The 15,237-nt window shown below is 38.6% G+C and overlaps 2 protein-coding genes across 2 annotated transcripts; both read left to right on the forward strand.

Annotated features, from left to right (window-relative positions):
• Positions 1-1,780: 1,780 nt before the first annotated feature.
• lbhl (LBH regulator of WNT signaling pathway, like) lies at positions 1,781-11,787 on the forward strand. The gene is made up of 4 exons (XM_044354422.1): positions 1,781-2,160; positions 8,054-8,129; positions 8,456-8,750; positions 10,081-11,787. The coding sequence occupies exons 1-4, from the start codon at positions 2,069-2,071 to the stop codon at positions 10,149-10,151; spliced, it is 534 nt and encodes a 177-aa protein (XP_044210357.1). The 5' UTR covers positions 1,781-2,068; the 3' UTR covers positions 10,152-11,787.
• Positions 11,788-12,356: 569 nt separating this feature from the next.
• LOC122983954 (C5a anaphylatoxin chemotactic receptor 1) lies at positions 12,357-14,577 on the forward strand. The gene is made up of 2 exons (XM_044354165.1): positions 12,357-12,459; positions 12,766-14,577. The coding sequence occupies exon 2, from the start codon at positions 12,778-12,780 to the stop codon at positions 13,813-13,815; it is 1,038 nt and encodes a 345-aa protein (XP_044210100.1). The 5' UTR covers positions 12,357-12,459; positions 12,766-12,777; the 3' UTR covers positions 13,816-14,577.
• The last annotated feature ends 660 nt before the right edge of the window (positions 14,578-15,237 follow it).

Here is a 15,237-nt window from a genome sequence, read left to right on the forward strand (position 1 = left end):
TGACACATCACATAATAAGACAAATTTACAAAAGAAAATTCTACATTACTATCTAGTTAAATAGCTGTTTCATACCTCTGATCTGTTATTCTCTAATCTGTTATCACAGCCAGCAGCAAGTAACAGAAGCACCGTTGCTGAATGCACAAATGTAACTTTACTTTACTTTAACTGTTTACTCTTCCCTGGCCTGGTGGGTTGGTCAAATGGCTGTGATTGGCTGGATGGTTGTTCAATTAATATAACTTGACCAATAGGTGTTTCATGTATGCGAAACTCATCAATGACTACCAGAGGAAAAAGTGGGGGGGGGGGGGGGGGGGGGGGGGGGGGGGGGGTGGTGGTGGTGGAATTATGTTTCTGTGAAAGTGCGGGTGTCACAACACCTATAACACTCACGGCTGCGACGCCCCTGTCTATATGCATATCTTAGATCCCCTCCAGACATGTTTTAAGATGTGATGGTTTCATGTCACCACGACCCCACAAATTCACCCAGACTTTGTCTCCTTCAGACAGCTGCACTATACTGCTGATACTGGCAACTTGGCTACATTTGTCTGGAAGACTAGTGTGATACACCAAGGCCAAATTCTCTCCATTCGTAAAAATGGCACACTGTGCCCATCTACATGTGCACAGTGAAATGATAAAGGCCGTCCACGGTGCAGGTGAAGACGCCTGTGTACCAGAGCAGTATGGGGTGCTGTGAGCGGTGTTCAGCTTAGCTGTGAAGGCAACTACTCTTCCATAGTGAATAAACCAGATTAACCATTAGCATACACATATTTGCTGTTCAAGTCTTTGCAGTGTGTTGATTTTCTTTTCTCCTCAGATGAAGTAAAAACAGTGGCTTACAAAACCTATGTATGCATGTACCAGTTCTAGAGCCTTGATATTGTGCATGTTGGCTTTAATATTTCCACCTGTGCCTTTCTGGGCCTTGTTTTTGCTTTTAAACACAATTATACTTTTCAAAATCTTAAATGGTGTATGGCACTTCTGTATCTTTTGTCTATAATACGCTACTGATGATGCCTTTCTCTTGCTTACTTACCAGCAAGTAGTTTGACACACCAATCTTATTTTCATTGAATAATGTTTTCAATTAAATTTTTTAATTATATATTTTTTTACAATTTACTGCCCTTGTGGTCATGTGTATAAAGTATATTCCTATTACAAATGTTGGAAAATTAATAGGATTCCAAAGTTCAGCAGAGGCACAATGTCCTTCACGCTGTGCCGGCTTCCTCACTACCTTGTTCCATATATAGCCTACTGACTTAACCCACAGAGGGGATTACATACTGCTGTTAACAGAACTCTATCTGTTTAGCAATAGTTGCTGCCATGTTATCTATCCCCTCCCCATCCCTGAGCCCTTGATCCCTGGGCTAATTCCATGAATCGTCCAAATCTAAATCCACTGATGGAGCAACGGCACACACACAGTTGAGAACAGAGAGAGAGGGAGACATGGTGGACAAACACACAGGATGAGGGAAGTAGAGAGGACATCAAATTAAGTTGCTGCTGAACTTCTTGACCATTTTATGAGCAGTTCAGTAAACTTAGCTTCCATCAACAGTGGGGCCATGTGCCATCTGTGCACCCTTTATATGCTTCTTTACAGATGCACCAGCGACCCAGTGTGCCAACTCATCAGAGGGGACTGTCAAGCCTGGCTGACGTCACCCATCCAGTCTCTGTAATCGAAAGAGACGTTAATCCCGCTCCTCTCCAAAGCCTGGCAGTAGGGTGGGGTGGGACAGGGAGGGATATTGAGAGAGACATGAGGAAGGAAGTTGGATACAGGAGACAAGGGAGCGCATGCAGGCTTTGGGCTAGCAGACAAATTCAAACTCAGCACTGACCCCGGACAAGCCAGACAGTCCTAACTGACAAAGGGCATTAGACACTCCTCCGTCTCCTGAGCTTCTGCTGAACACCTGAGGGTGTTGCACCCCCTTATCCAGGCTTCGCCCTGGAGGCCAAAAGCCTCAGTGAGGGCTCTGCGGAGGGGGAATGCTGTGGGAGCTGCTCACCTCCTGCTGCACCCCCTCTCATGCCGTCTGGACCTGCTGTGGAGGAGCCGGGCTTCACCACTGTGGAGCTGTGCCAAGATGAAGAAGACATCTGCCTGACTGCAACTGAGGGGTAAGAAGCTGCTGTCGTTTGTGTGTTTTTAGAGGCACTAATTCATACTAAGAAATTCTGCGGGGTATTTCCAGCAGAATTTCCCTTCCCTTCCCTTCAGTCCACAAATGCACACAAAATAGCTATAGTGAAAGTTCACACTTGATGTAGATCAATTTCTGTGGTGACATGAAGATAAAATCAGGCAAAGTCAGCAGGTGAGATGAGTTTAAGTGTTTGAGTGTTTTGGACAAGATGAGTCATTATAATTCATTACATAACAGATGTAGAAGGTTCTGTGCCTTCCAGAAACCATCTCTTCATATGTGGTCAGGTGTGCAAATGTGTTTCTATGTCACTTCCTGTGTGAATGTGAAAGCCTTCTGAAGGTATTTGGGGGTCACCGCAGGTCGTCACCTTTATGAGAGTTTGCTGTGGTTGTGAAGTGATGAACAGATGTTCTGAGCCCAATAAATGGTGCTATCAGTCCACCTGATACAAGATATATTACTCGTGTTAATAATCATATAACAGTACAACTCTAAGGATGCTAGAGAAGTGTAACAGCAAAACAACAACAGGAAAACCTCATAGCCAGCTGTGGTGTCCCCTCAGCACTACTTCATTCATTGCGTATGAGTAGCATGTTCCTAAGAAACCTTTAAAAGACTTTTACTAAGATTGTTGCCATCCTTTGTGTGTGTGTCATCCTTTGAATTAAAATGGACACAAAAGTGACTCCAAAAATACAAAGAAGTCAAACTTGCCAGTAATGAAATGAGAAAGTGATAGCAAATAGTTTCAGTGATGGAAACAGGACAGTAAATAGTCACCACTGCTATTAAGTTTACTAGCACAAAGTATAGGTGAGGTAGGTGTTTCTTGTTCCTGATTACACTAATCTTAGCTGTTTAGTGACTGTGGATAGTGACGAAGACGTGTCTTTTAGTGCCGGTCAGTTGGAATAAAACCTTTTTAATCTTCCTGTGAGATAGAATTTATTTTATCATTTCACTGAGCCTTCATTAATTCATTATCTACAAACCAGCCATTTTCACATCATTTTGGTTTATTCATAAAGTATCGTTTTTTTGTAAGTAAGTAACAGTAAGCATCTGTCAGTAACATTTTGAATAGCAACTGTTATACTGTACGTTTAAATCTGTGGTACGCATAATACAGTCCACTGTACAAACAAAGACTGATTGTTGACTGAGCTGAAACGTGCAGGTGTTTAGTGGGAGTGTATATGAGAGGGATTACATTGAGGTTAAGCTTTATAATATCTGCTGAAAGTTTCCATCCCAGGTGGCTCTCAAACAGCTTAGTGTGACATAGTTGTCAGCAGCATAATATCAGAAATTGAACTGTAGGACTGCGCACATTCACAAGTGGGTCAAAAATGACAGCATCCTCCTAAAGCTGATCCTATTTAGGCGAGAACAGGGCGTCCTCATTCTGACAGTTGTGCAAACTGGCTTAGTGTTTCGTCGGTTGTCATATTGTACAATGAATTTAAATGTGTTGATAGGACTGTTAATCTGTCAAATTAAGTCAATCCAAAAGAAAACTAAGCTAAATTCAATTCATTTCAATTCTATTCAGAGTAATTCAATATGAGACAGAAAGATAAAGGGAATGAGGTGAGAGCAGGAGAGAAACTCACTGATGCAATTTTTAAAATTCTCAACTGTTGAATATATTCAAATAAACCAAAAACACAAAGCTGGTATCACACATTAGCCAAAGGATTTCAAATTTTTTTTTAGACATTTTTAGACCATGTTTGCAGTTAATGACCTGAACACTTCACAGTAAGGTTGGTCCTGACTGTATGAAAAGTTAAGGGATCCCCAAAATTCCAATTCATGGAAACATAAAGGGAATCCCTCCAAAAGCTGTTGCGATATTTAATTTACAATCACAAATGTCAACCTCATGGTGACGCTAGTCAGTGGCGGAAGGACAGACAAACCAATATTTCTAACAGTGTAACTTAAAATGTCTTTGTGCATGTGTGTTACTGGCATTCATTAAAGATATAGACATAGTTTGAGTTTAGACCTTGAAATACACTGTATTCCTTTATCCTGCTGTGGAACATATAGTATACCTTCCCAAAACAATCATTTGTCATAAATTTTGTGTCATTTTCTCAAAAGCTCCCTTTAAAATACTGAGCAGCTCTGAGATTTAGTTGCTCCCTTCCTTTACTTCATTTACATCTAAACAGCGGTGTTGCTTGGCATCGTGGAAAGTAAATGAGTGAAATATTGTACTACATTCATTTCACAACAATAGTTACAGCCATAGGTGCCTGGTTATTATTAAAATGTGGGAGCAAACTTGGAGAGATACATAATTGGTGGGATTAAGTCAAGAAACAGCCACCTACACTAGTCTAGATTAGTTTGATTGAGGGTGCTATAAAAACCAGGAATACATCAAGAACAGTATATAATTGGGTGGATCAGGACAGGAAATGATTATTAGAAAAATGGCTATTTCATATTTGAAATTATATTTATAAAATCATTATGTAGCCTGAAATGTTAGTAGGTTACAGGTTACTGGGCTATCTTCAAGGTTAAACAAGGACAAACAATTTATATTAATGAAATAGTCTCACAACACATCACCATATGATTTGTATAATTAAACCTGGTCAAACAATGTTAAACCTGAGGGTTGCTATTCTCAATATTCACAAGTTCATCTTCAAAGTCTAACAATTGCAGCAAAGTAAAAACAAATTAGATGAATGAAATGGCCTCACAACAACCATCTAATTCCAATCCCACATACAGGTTCTAGTGGATGCTATTAGCACCACCAGCTGATGTAGTTGTGATATTATACAGGAATAAATAATCATAACTTCAAAAGCAGATTATTTTAACTGACATTATCTCAAATCAAGGACTATTTTAATGCACAACTCAGAAGGTGACTTTTGCCTCAAGACTTAAAAGGGCCATGTTAGTTAAGGACTAGACCTTACTTCCTCTTAGAGGAAATGTATGAGAAAATCAGAACAATCATATTAATTAAAGCACAGCACAGAGCACAGAGCATCATCATATTCAAAGGTAATTCCATCCAAAGTCTGACTAAAACTGAAAATAAAGCAAAGTATTCTGCAGAAGTCTAATCGGGTTACTTCCCATTGCTGAACATTTGACTGTTAATTCAGACACTTTGGTGCCATGAGGAAAAGCTCTGCTCTGTCTGTCTCTCTTTCACGACGGGTTGGACTAAACCAACTCGAATGGTGGTCCGAAAATGTCAGATTGCTGAAAATAGAAAACTTATCATTTATATGGGCTGCTTAAATATAATCACCTGATTGCAGGGACTGTATGATGATAAGTTTATTTTTAAAAAGACAAAAAGTAAGGTAGCAAAACCATAACTTTGAATAATGGGGATGCATTTACTCAACTTGCTCCATTGCTCAAGTGCCTATGGTTACAGCTACTTTACAGATTAAGATTTTACATCCAAAACATATGATCAGTATCTAAAATATGATCAGTTGTTATAGATTAAGCTTTATAAAATAGTTAAAATCAGCTGCACATCCACCAACTACACTGTTTAAGTACTTCTTACATGGTAATGCATCAGTAATAATGATCCAATAATATAATAATATAGCACTGACTACAAAATAAGTACTTTAACTTGATACTTTAATTACTTTTACATAGCATTTAATTGCATTTTGTTGATACTTACAGTACCAGTCAAAACTTTGGACACACTTTCTCATTCAAGTGCATGGGAAGGTGTATCCAAACTTTTGACAACTTTTTACTTAATTGAGTAAGATTTTAAATGCAGAACTTTTACTCATAATGGAGTATGTCTTTTGTCTGGTATTGCTACTTTTTACAGACAAGTTATCTGAACATTTCTTCCTCCACAGGATAGCATACATACTGAAATATTGAAGCTATATTTACACCCTTTCCTCTATGTTTGACTTCCTCTTGTTCTCTACCAGAATATCTCAACATTTGCCTGCATTTTCACGATGAATTCACAAGCAGTTTCAAAAGTGCCCCTCCGTAGTCTGACGTAACATGTGACCCATGCTGCTGTTAGCAAATACCAAAAAGTACCTTCCACAGGGTCTAAAGGCAGACCACATCCGTCTTTCAACTGCAATTTTATTTAAGAGTAAGCAAGATTTAACAGGTTGTGTCATTATACCATGCCTGATAACAAACCATGATTTTTACTTTTGGAGAAGAGAACAGACACAGAGAGACAGCAAGAAAAAGAGAGAGGGAGGAGGAGAGGGGGATAAAAAGAGGATTCGGACAGATCCTCAGTCCTTCTTAATCCCCCGTCGGCTTTTCTGGAGACCATAAACAGATTGAAGTTGGATATGGACTCTCGTGCATGTAACTGAAACAAGTGACTACTTTGCCGATGCTATAGACTGTGGAGCCAACATGAAGTGGTCTGATGAGGGTCTCAGGGCCAATTTCTTTTGCAAAAATAAAACAGCAGTGACTTTGGTATGTTTCACACCAACTACAACAGATAACACTTTTTAGGGTGATGGTCTAGTCTGTAAGCAGTGGCTGAGAAATGGAGTTCAGCCACCAAAGCTAACAGCCCAATTTAAGAGTCGATAGAGACAGAACAGCACGTTTGTTCAGTCAGACTCCCTCTCAGATAAATAAATAAAATATGAGCGGCAAAGGACATCAATCCATTTTGACTCAAACCCTATTTGAGTTCTGCAATAATCTGGAGTATGAGTGTGTGTTTGATAGGAGACTCTATGTGATGAGCAAACACACACATTTGCACAAAATTCACATAGTCAGACCAGCTTTGGCCAATGAGATGTAGGGAATGAAAATATCTGACCAATCAAAAGTGTGGGACATTGGATACTGTAAATCAGCTAGAAATACAAGGGCATGATGGGGCTATGATGTTATTTCATAGAGAACCGGAAGATGTGATTTAGCACAGAGTCAGTGAGTATGGACTTTAGTGCTGTTGGAGACAGTCTGCTAAACATGAGAGTTACAAGGCCAGTAAGCCGTCAGCTTAGGGGCAAATTCCCTTCCTCATAATGTCAGACCTTACAGCATCTAGTTAGCTATCAATCACAGCAACATTTGTTGTATTGTCCTATGTGGAATACATCATTAATCTAGCATTCTGAGTAGTTTCAAATAAATCTTAAGAAGTTCCATCAATAGGTCCTTTTGAAGAGGAATATGATCAGAGAGCAACAGAATCAATGTAAGGAGATCCTCCATCCAAAACTATGGAGGAAAATTTAATTAAATTTAGCAAAGAACCTAATGTTAACCTGAGTGACAAATATTTCTCATCAGCAGACAGTATTTGCTCCAGAAACACCCAAACAAGCAAACTTAGAAAGTGCATTTTCAATTTTCTATGCAGTTCTTTACAGAGGTTTTTTCTTTTGGATTGTGAATAAATATGGGGTTTCAAAAGGTATTTCAAAGGTTTCCTCAGTGACAGTCACACTGAGTTTCTACAGAGATTCTACAGAAATACTGTATGTGAAAGTTTCTAAATTAGCTATTAGCTAGTTATTTATTGCAACTTTAAGAGGTTTCTAATGAAGTTGACCCCTGTACAGTAAAATCTCTGCAGAACTTGCACTCTAGGGATTCTTGGGTCTTATACATTTGAAAGGATGCCCATGAAGGTAAATGTTAAAGTGTTTCCACACATAGAAAAGAAAGAATACTATAAAATGAAAAAGAAGATATAAGAAGATATAAGATGAAAAAGATTTCAAGTAGGTTTCTTGGGATGTTCAAAGGGGAAAGGATTTTAATAAGTACCTGTTTCTTAAGCATGTATATTTGTGTCTTGTTTAAGTTGTGGTCTCATGATAGTTTTGTTCCATCTGCAGAGGGATGGAGGAGATGAGTGGTCAAGATTCAAGCCCTGACGAGATGCAAAGGAAGGACCAAAGATCGCCATTCCAGGTATGTCCCATCATTGTACTGTGAATAGATCAGATAAAATAGAATTTGTTGCAGCCCAGTCCTGTTGCATTTATCACATCAAGACTATATTGATAGTTTCAGACAGGATGTCAGGGTAAGTTTGTTATAGATCACTTTTAAAACAGAAGGGACACAAATGATGATAAAACACCAGGCTGGTCAAAGACTGGGGAATATATTCTATTTTAAAGTGATCAAAAACCAGTACAGATTTACAATATCTACCCACATTAAAGCTAAATTTACTGTGAACTGACATTTCTACTCAATTCTGAGTCAACCACTCTTCCCCCACTTTCCTCCAGATCTTCCCGGACCCTGTTGAGGTTGTCCTGGGCCCAGAGACCTCATTGAACAGCTTGGACCACGACCATGAGAAGGAGCGTCTACCCTCCATCGTTGTGGAACCCACAGAGGTGAGCGAGGTGGAGAGCGGAGAGCTGCGCTGGCCTCCAGAGAACATGGACATGGAGGAAGACGAAGAGGACCTGTTTTTGGAGCAGTGCATCCCACCCGCCAACATTGCAGACTGGGGAGACGAGGAGGAGGAAGAAGAGACGTCGGTTATCCTGAACCAGCAGCAAGGCTTGACACTCATTGGTGAGTTGGATGTGTTATCATACTCTCTGCTTTACCCTCCCCCTTGTGATTTTAAAAAAATCTATTTAAACAATTTAAACACTTAAACATCAGCTCATGTGCTTTCAGTCTGGTAGGACATGTTAACTTTTAAGGCACATACAGTGTCTTTAAACACAAATACATAAAACCCTAACTTGACCTGTGCTCAACACTTTACGTTTGGTTCTCCACCCTGCCCTGTTTCAAAAATATATTGACACCACTGGTGTCAGTATGCTAACATATTCTCAGTACTAACATGTTGATGTTTAGCATGTAATGTTTAACATGTTCACCATTTAGCGTGTCAGCATGCTAACATTTGCTAATTTGCACAAAACAAAAAGTACAAAAAGTACATGAGAATGTCATTGGTTTTAAAGATATTTGACCATAAACTAAAATATTGAACAAATTCAATTTTTGGAGCTAATTGCACTATAGATAAAAAGTTCACCAAAGTTATTACAAACCATCCCCAGGGAAATAAATATCTTTACCAAATTTCATTGCAATCCACCCAACAGTTAAGACTTATCATGACTTTCTGACAGACCGACAGACTGATAATGCCATCTTTAGAGTCATGTGACCAGCATGGCTAAAAATACACTCAGCACATCTACAACATAAGTTTCAGTTTTCAATTAGGTCAAAAAGATCAAAAACCTAAATTGATCTGTTATGGAAAATCTTCAGATGGGCCAATAAATCTCCAGGTCTCCCACAACATAGTATTAAACTCAAAAAACTGATATTTATATTCAGACTCAAAGAATACACTTGAAACTGGTAGAGTTCAATGTGAATCGGCTCACTGTGCATCAAGTGTAATACAGAGCAAACCAAGGCTTTGATCCCGGGATGAAAAACCTGAAAGTGAAAGAGAAAACATCATCTTATATACTGTCCACAACTTCTCCTATTGTGGAACGTGTTTTGGGCTCGTTTGACCTTGTTTCAGCTGGCTTGGAAACAATGGTGTCTCAAACTTCTCCAAAATCTAAAAATAAAGAGCTTGCTGGCCTTTAATCACACATCCTAAGTAAATAACCAAAATATCATATTACTGATTAACCCTTCTATGTGTGGTCTCTGCAATAACTGCACATAGTTGATTCTTTAATTAGCTCTTCTGTGTACTGTCTTTTGTGCTGTTACTGGCATGACTATTTACTCAAAGGAAATTAGTCTCCATAGTAGTCATTGTGGATCTCTATTGAGTTCAAAATACAAGTTGCGAAAGCCAAAAGTTTGATGTTGAATATTTGATAAACATAACATAAAAAATGTGTTTTTTTTTCTGCAGACCTTCAGTCAGATGCATTTAGAGATGACACCCCCACACTTCCACCGAGCAGTGCGCCGGCCCTCAACTGACTTAACCTCTGAGACCTACAGTATTCACCTCTGATGACTCAGTGAGGAAACATACATCAAGTATGACAACAACTATGGCAAAACATAGCAACCTGGGGTTTACCAGTGACAGATGATGCAAAATGTGAACTGAAAGCCGGTGTTGATAAAGAGGAAAACACAAGCAGGAAAATACGTGTTAGATGTCAAACAGTGATAAACAGCTACACAGCAACTGTGACATGTCATGTCATTCCCACATCTACTGTATATTGATGTTTATACAAAGACATATACAGGCATGTCTGCACATGTGGGGACATAAAGATGAACAGGTACACAAGTGCAAAAACAGACGCACAAAAGTCAGCTTGCTGAAGTTGGAGACAGAGAATTGAGCAATATGGTGTCTTTGCTGTTTTTTTAACTTGTCAAGTAAACTTTGATGATGTATTTTGTGTTTCAGTTCCCCCATTGTTTCCCGATTTTTTATGGGGTCAGTTATACCACAGTGGCAGAAGAGGAAACAGAAGCATGGCAACAAATTTTCTTAAGTTTGTGTTTTGTTCTTTTTCTATACTTCATATCTGTCACTGATACAGCTTGTATCTTATTAAACGTTTTCATAGATCATCATTTTGACCCCACTGGCGGCTTCTGAGGACATTAACCTGGTTATACCCTCAGTATGTACTGTATTTATTGAAGCGCTGTAAAAATATTGTCTGGGTTGACTGGCTGTTTTTCTCTCTCCAGCACCTCTGAAGCGTTGTAAGATGTGATTTTTAACTGATTTAGCCATATTACAAATAAGATGCCTCATCATACGTTATGTGAATGACTAAAAAGGTTTGTTTTTAAAATCAGCATTTTTCATGAGGTTACAAAATCCACTAGTCAGCAGCTATTTATTTCCTTTTTGTCGGACAGGGTTGGCCAGTTTGTCATGCATGTTGAACCAAAAAAGAAAAGGAAGGCAGCTCTAGTCGCTTTGCTAACAGTTCTAGATGCCACTGAGAATTGTAGTTTTTAATGTAATTTACTTTTAATTTTCAGTTCAATAATTTGTGTTTAGGCTGATTTGTGAATAATGTGTATATATGCAAATGTTGTTGTGTTACTGTAAAAATGATTATTATTATTGATAATGATTATTATTAAATTGACAATAAAGATTTTTTTGTCCCACTAATACAGGTAATGATGGGTGCTGTTTGAACTTTATTAAATTGAAAGAAAATAAAATGTAAAAAATCTACTTTTTACATAATTGGGTCAAACTAATATATTGTTTTACACAAACTGTGTAAATTATATTGAATCCATCTACTAACTCTGTCAGACTGAATCATTTTTTGCTTTTGTGTCATGGAAAATTGCAGCTGATACATTCCTTTTCTTTTTCTTTTTGTAACTTATTGTATTGTGAAATACTCCTGGATGATCACCAGTGTATGACTAAGAATTAGATCTAATTTTCTCAACAGCTTAACAGGAACTGCACTGTAAAAGCAAAACATTTGTTCATATCGAAATAACATTGATATGCCTTGTATGTAACACATTCAAATTTACTGTACTTGCAAGGAAGCATAAAACTGAACATAAAATGAGGCAATGTATGTGCAGATGTTTTATGTGGAAGTGAGAGAAATACTATAGCATCATGTTCAAGATAAGGTAGGATAAGATAAGATAAACTTTCGTATTATAAAAGACATTTGAGATAAACTGTATTATTTCCCATGCAAAGAAATTACTACTAGGTACTAAATACTGCAGCAAAGTAAAAAGTAACTTTGAAGTGTAATGAGACACAAATAGTCACAAAGTGAGGAGACAAGTTAGAGTAAAAAAAAGTTGCAATAAAAAATGTAATAGTAAAATTGGACTAGAACAAATATTGCACTTGAGGGTAGTGGTGGTTGGATAAAGTGTACAGCATACATATTGTGGAACAAGTGTCATAAAAAGTGTTTATGAGGGGTTTTTTGTCTGATACCACTTGTCTTCTGTAGTTTTATTTTAGGTTTACTATCATTTAAAAACGGCATAGTTCTTCTGTATATATAATGCTGGATTAAGGCACTATGGTGTGTTATATTACAACCTTCGTATTGTTGAATATAGCCACTACTCCACAGACTCTACAGTGAAGAACTTAAAGGCTTTATTTGATAACCGTGTGTGTGTGTGTGTGTGTGTGTGTGTGTGTGTGTGTGTGTGTTGCGTGAGGTTGGGTTGGTTGTATAAAACACGCTCAAAAGCTGAACAGCTACATAACTTCCTTCAAGCAGTGTGGGTGCAACATCAACAGGACACTGAAACTGTAAGTTGAAATTTGTCAAGTCTGAAATGTTCTAACTGCCATGTAATTACAGATTTACAATATTTAAAAGACATTTCAACTTAAATAAGGTTTAATTGTTTAAATTTTTATCAAGAATTGAATCAAGTAATTGACTGTGTTGAACTAATTTAGGGATTTTCTTCAGAACAAAACAAATCATTTTGTTTTAGATTAAAAATTTTTTCCTAATATCAAAGGTGTCTATTGTGTTGTCCATTTATTTAAAATGTTCATTTAAGCATAACACTAAATATTGTTAATTTCTGACACATTTTACATCTACAGTTTAAACCAACCATGGATGCCTCATTGGACAATGAATCTTATACTGATTACAGCGATTATCTGCCTGGTTTTATTGACAATTTCGTGCCTGCGATTCAGCCGATCCAGATAGTCGCTCTGGTCTTCTACGGCCTTGTGGTTCTGTTGGGTGTCCCTGGAAATGCCCTGGTGTTGTGGGTGACTGGGTTCTGCATGAAACGCTCTGTCACTTCCCTCTGGTTCCTCAACCTTGCGTTGGCTGATCTTCTGTGCTGCCTCTCCCTCCCTCTGCTCATGGTCCCTCTGGCCCATGATGACCACTGGCACTTTGGCCCGCTGGCCTGCACCCTGGTCAAAAGCGTGTTTTACCTGGTGATGTACAGCAGTATCTTGCAGCTGGTTTTGATCAGTCTGGATCGTTGGTTGCTGGTCAGCAAACCCGTGTGGTGCCAGAACAACAGGCGACCTAAGCAGGCTGTGTGCATGTGTGTTGCTGTCTGGTGCCTGGCCCTGATAGGCAGCATCCCACAATTTGTCTTCACAAAACAGATCAAAACAGGTGAAGTCAAGCAAGAGTGTCAGAATGCGTTCCCCTCATTACACAGTGCCTGGCTCGTCACCTCCTTCCGCTTCCTGATGGGATTCTTCCTCCCTTTCCTGGTTATTGTGGTCTGTCACTGCGTGGTGTACAGGAGAGCACAGAGTGGAATGTCACATGGTCGCACCCGTTCCAAGCGGACACTGAGGGTCATCATCGCTGTGGTGTTGAGTTTCTTCCTGTGCTGGCTCCCTCTGCACATTTTGGACTTCATCGAATTGAATACCCCTCGACATTCCCCTAACAGCCCAGCAATTTACCTGGCACAGGTTTTAGCGCTCTGCCTGGCATATTTCAACAGCTGCATCAACCCACTCCTCTATGTGTGTCTGGGCCGAGGCTTCAAGGACAGCATGACACGTTCTCTGCGCAACATATTCAACTTCATCAGCGAGGATCCTACACCCAGGATGAGCATCGTTACTACTGAGACCAAGAGCACGAACACTGCAAAGGAGATGACTAAAATCTGAGAGTGTACTGACTTTGATTTATTGTATGCTGAGCTCTTCTTTCTCACTGCACTGAGCTTGGATATCCAAATCACTGTGTTTCACCATCGACAAGTTAAGAATAACTTTTTTGGTACATTTACCTGTCAGTTAAACTCTTGTTTGATATGATATGAAAGTGTGAACACACCAACCTTGCTGTTTGTATGCACTATTTTGGATTGAACATTTGCAGAGGCAGTTAAAATGCGTTAAAATGTTATCAGGGTTGTCTCAGGATTGCAAGTCATGAACTATTGGCCAATCTGCCATATTTCCTGTGCACATTCATGTCTCATGCAACAAAACTCTTTCCACTTCTGTTTTCTGGCTCCGACAGGCTCCGATGATCTCAGATTTGGTTACTAGGTGTTTCTGGCATCAAGGGGAAGTTATCAGGTTTGATGTATTACTTTGTATGTGTGTGTGTTGTAATTCATCAAGTTTGTTGTGAGAAATTAGACACTGAGATTAAATGAATATTATTTAATATAATAAACAATTGATAGCTAGTTTTTGTAACACCTCACCTTATGCAACAGTACACTTTCCATTGTGATGAAAGAGTCAGACCTCCTGTGTAATAGTTCTACACCAAGACCACAAGAGGGAGCTACACTTCTCCTGCACAGCTACTGTACATGTGACACATATGACTTGGACTTGTCATGTTTTTTGAAATTAAAGATGTATATAAAATATTCTTCTTTGAATAATAATTTGTGTCTGATATGTTTTTTCCCCTCAAACTAAGTTTGATTTTCTTGTTAAAATCCTTAAAATGACACCTACTGTTTCTCACTCATTAAAAATTCCAGAATCTCTGACTGTGCAAATATATTTCATTTTAGAAGATTAACTGCTGGACACAAGATGTCTCCTACTTCACTGTAAAGTCCATTCTCAGTGTATGTGCACTGGAGGCTTCAAGTTTCCACATCACACTTGTGCAAGTTCATTATTTGAAAAAATCCTGCTCGTAGGTCCATCCCTTAAAACTGGATTTTCAATGAGCAAAGAGAAACTTTCCATTTTCATTAGATGAATGTCAAAACAGCCTTCTAGTGTCAAACTCTTCACATACATCATTCTGTACAAAAAAACTCAAACATTCAACTGTAGGAACAAGAAGAAAAACATATTTTTGAGTGGAGAGCGACTTTAACGAACTCTCACTTTGCACATGTGTGTCAGTTCTGTCACTTTTTCTTTTCTTTTCTTTTTTTTTTTTTTTACACCTCCAGGCCAACAATTTACCTTCAGACAACTAGCTTCTTGAGGAATACAAACAATAAGCAAACTGACAAATTAGGCAATTTTAAATTTAAAGATCCCCTCTGCACATGTATTAAGACATACACACATAATCTGCTTGGAACAATGTCTGTCTGATATGGTTTTTCC

This window comes from Thunnus albacares, chromosome 6, assembly GCF_914725855.1.
Source record: "Thunnus albacares chromosome 6, fThuAlb1.1, whole genome shotgun sequence".
Taxonomy (NCBI): Eukaryota; Metazoa; Chordata; class Actinopteri; order Scombriformes; family Scombridae; genus Thunnus; species Thunnus albacares.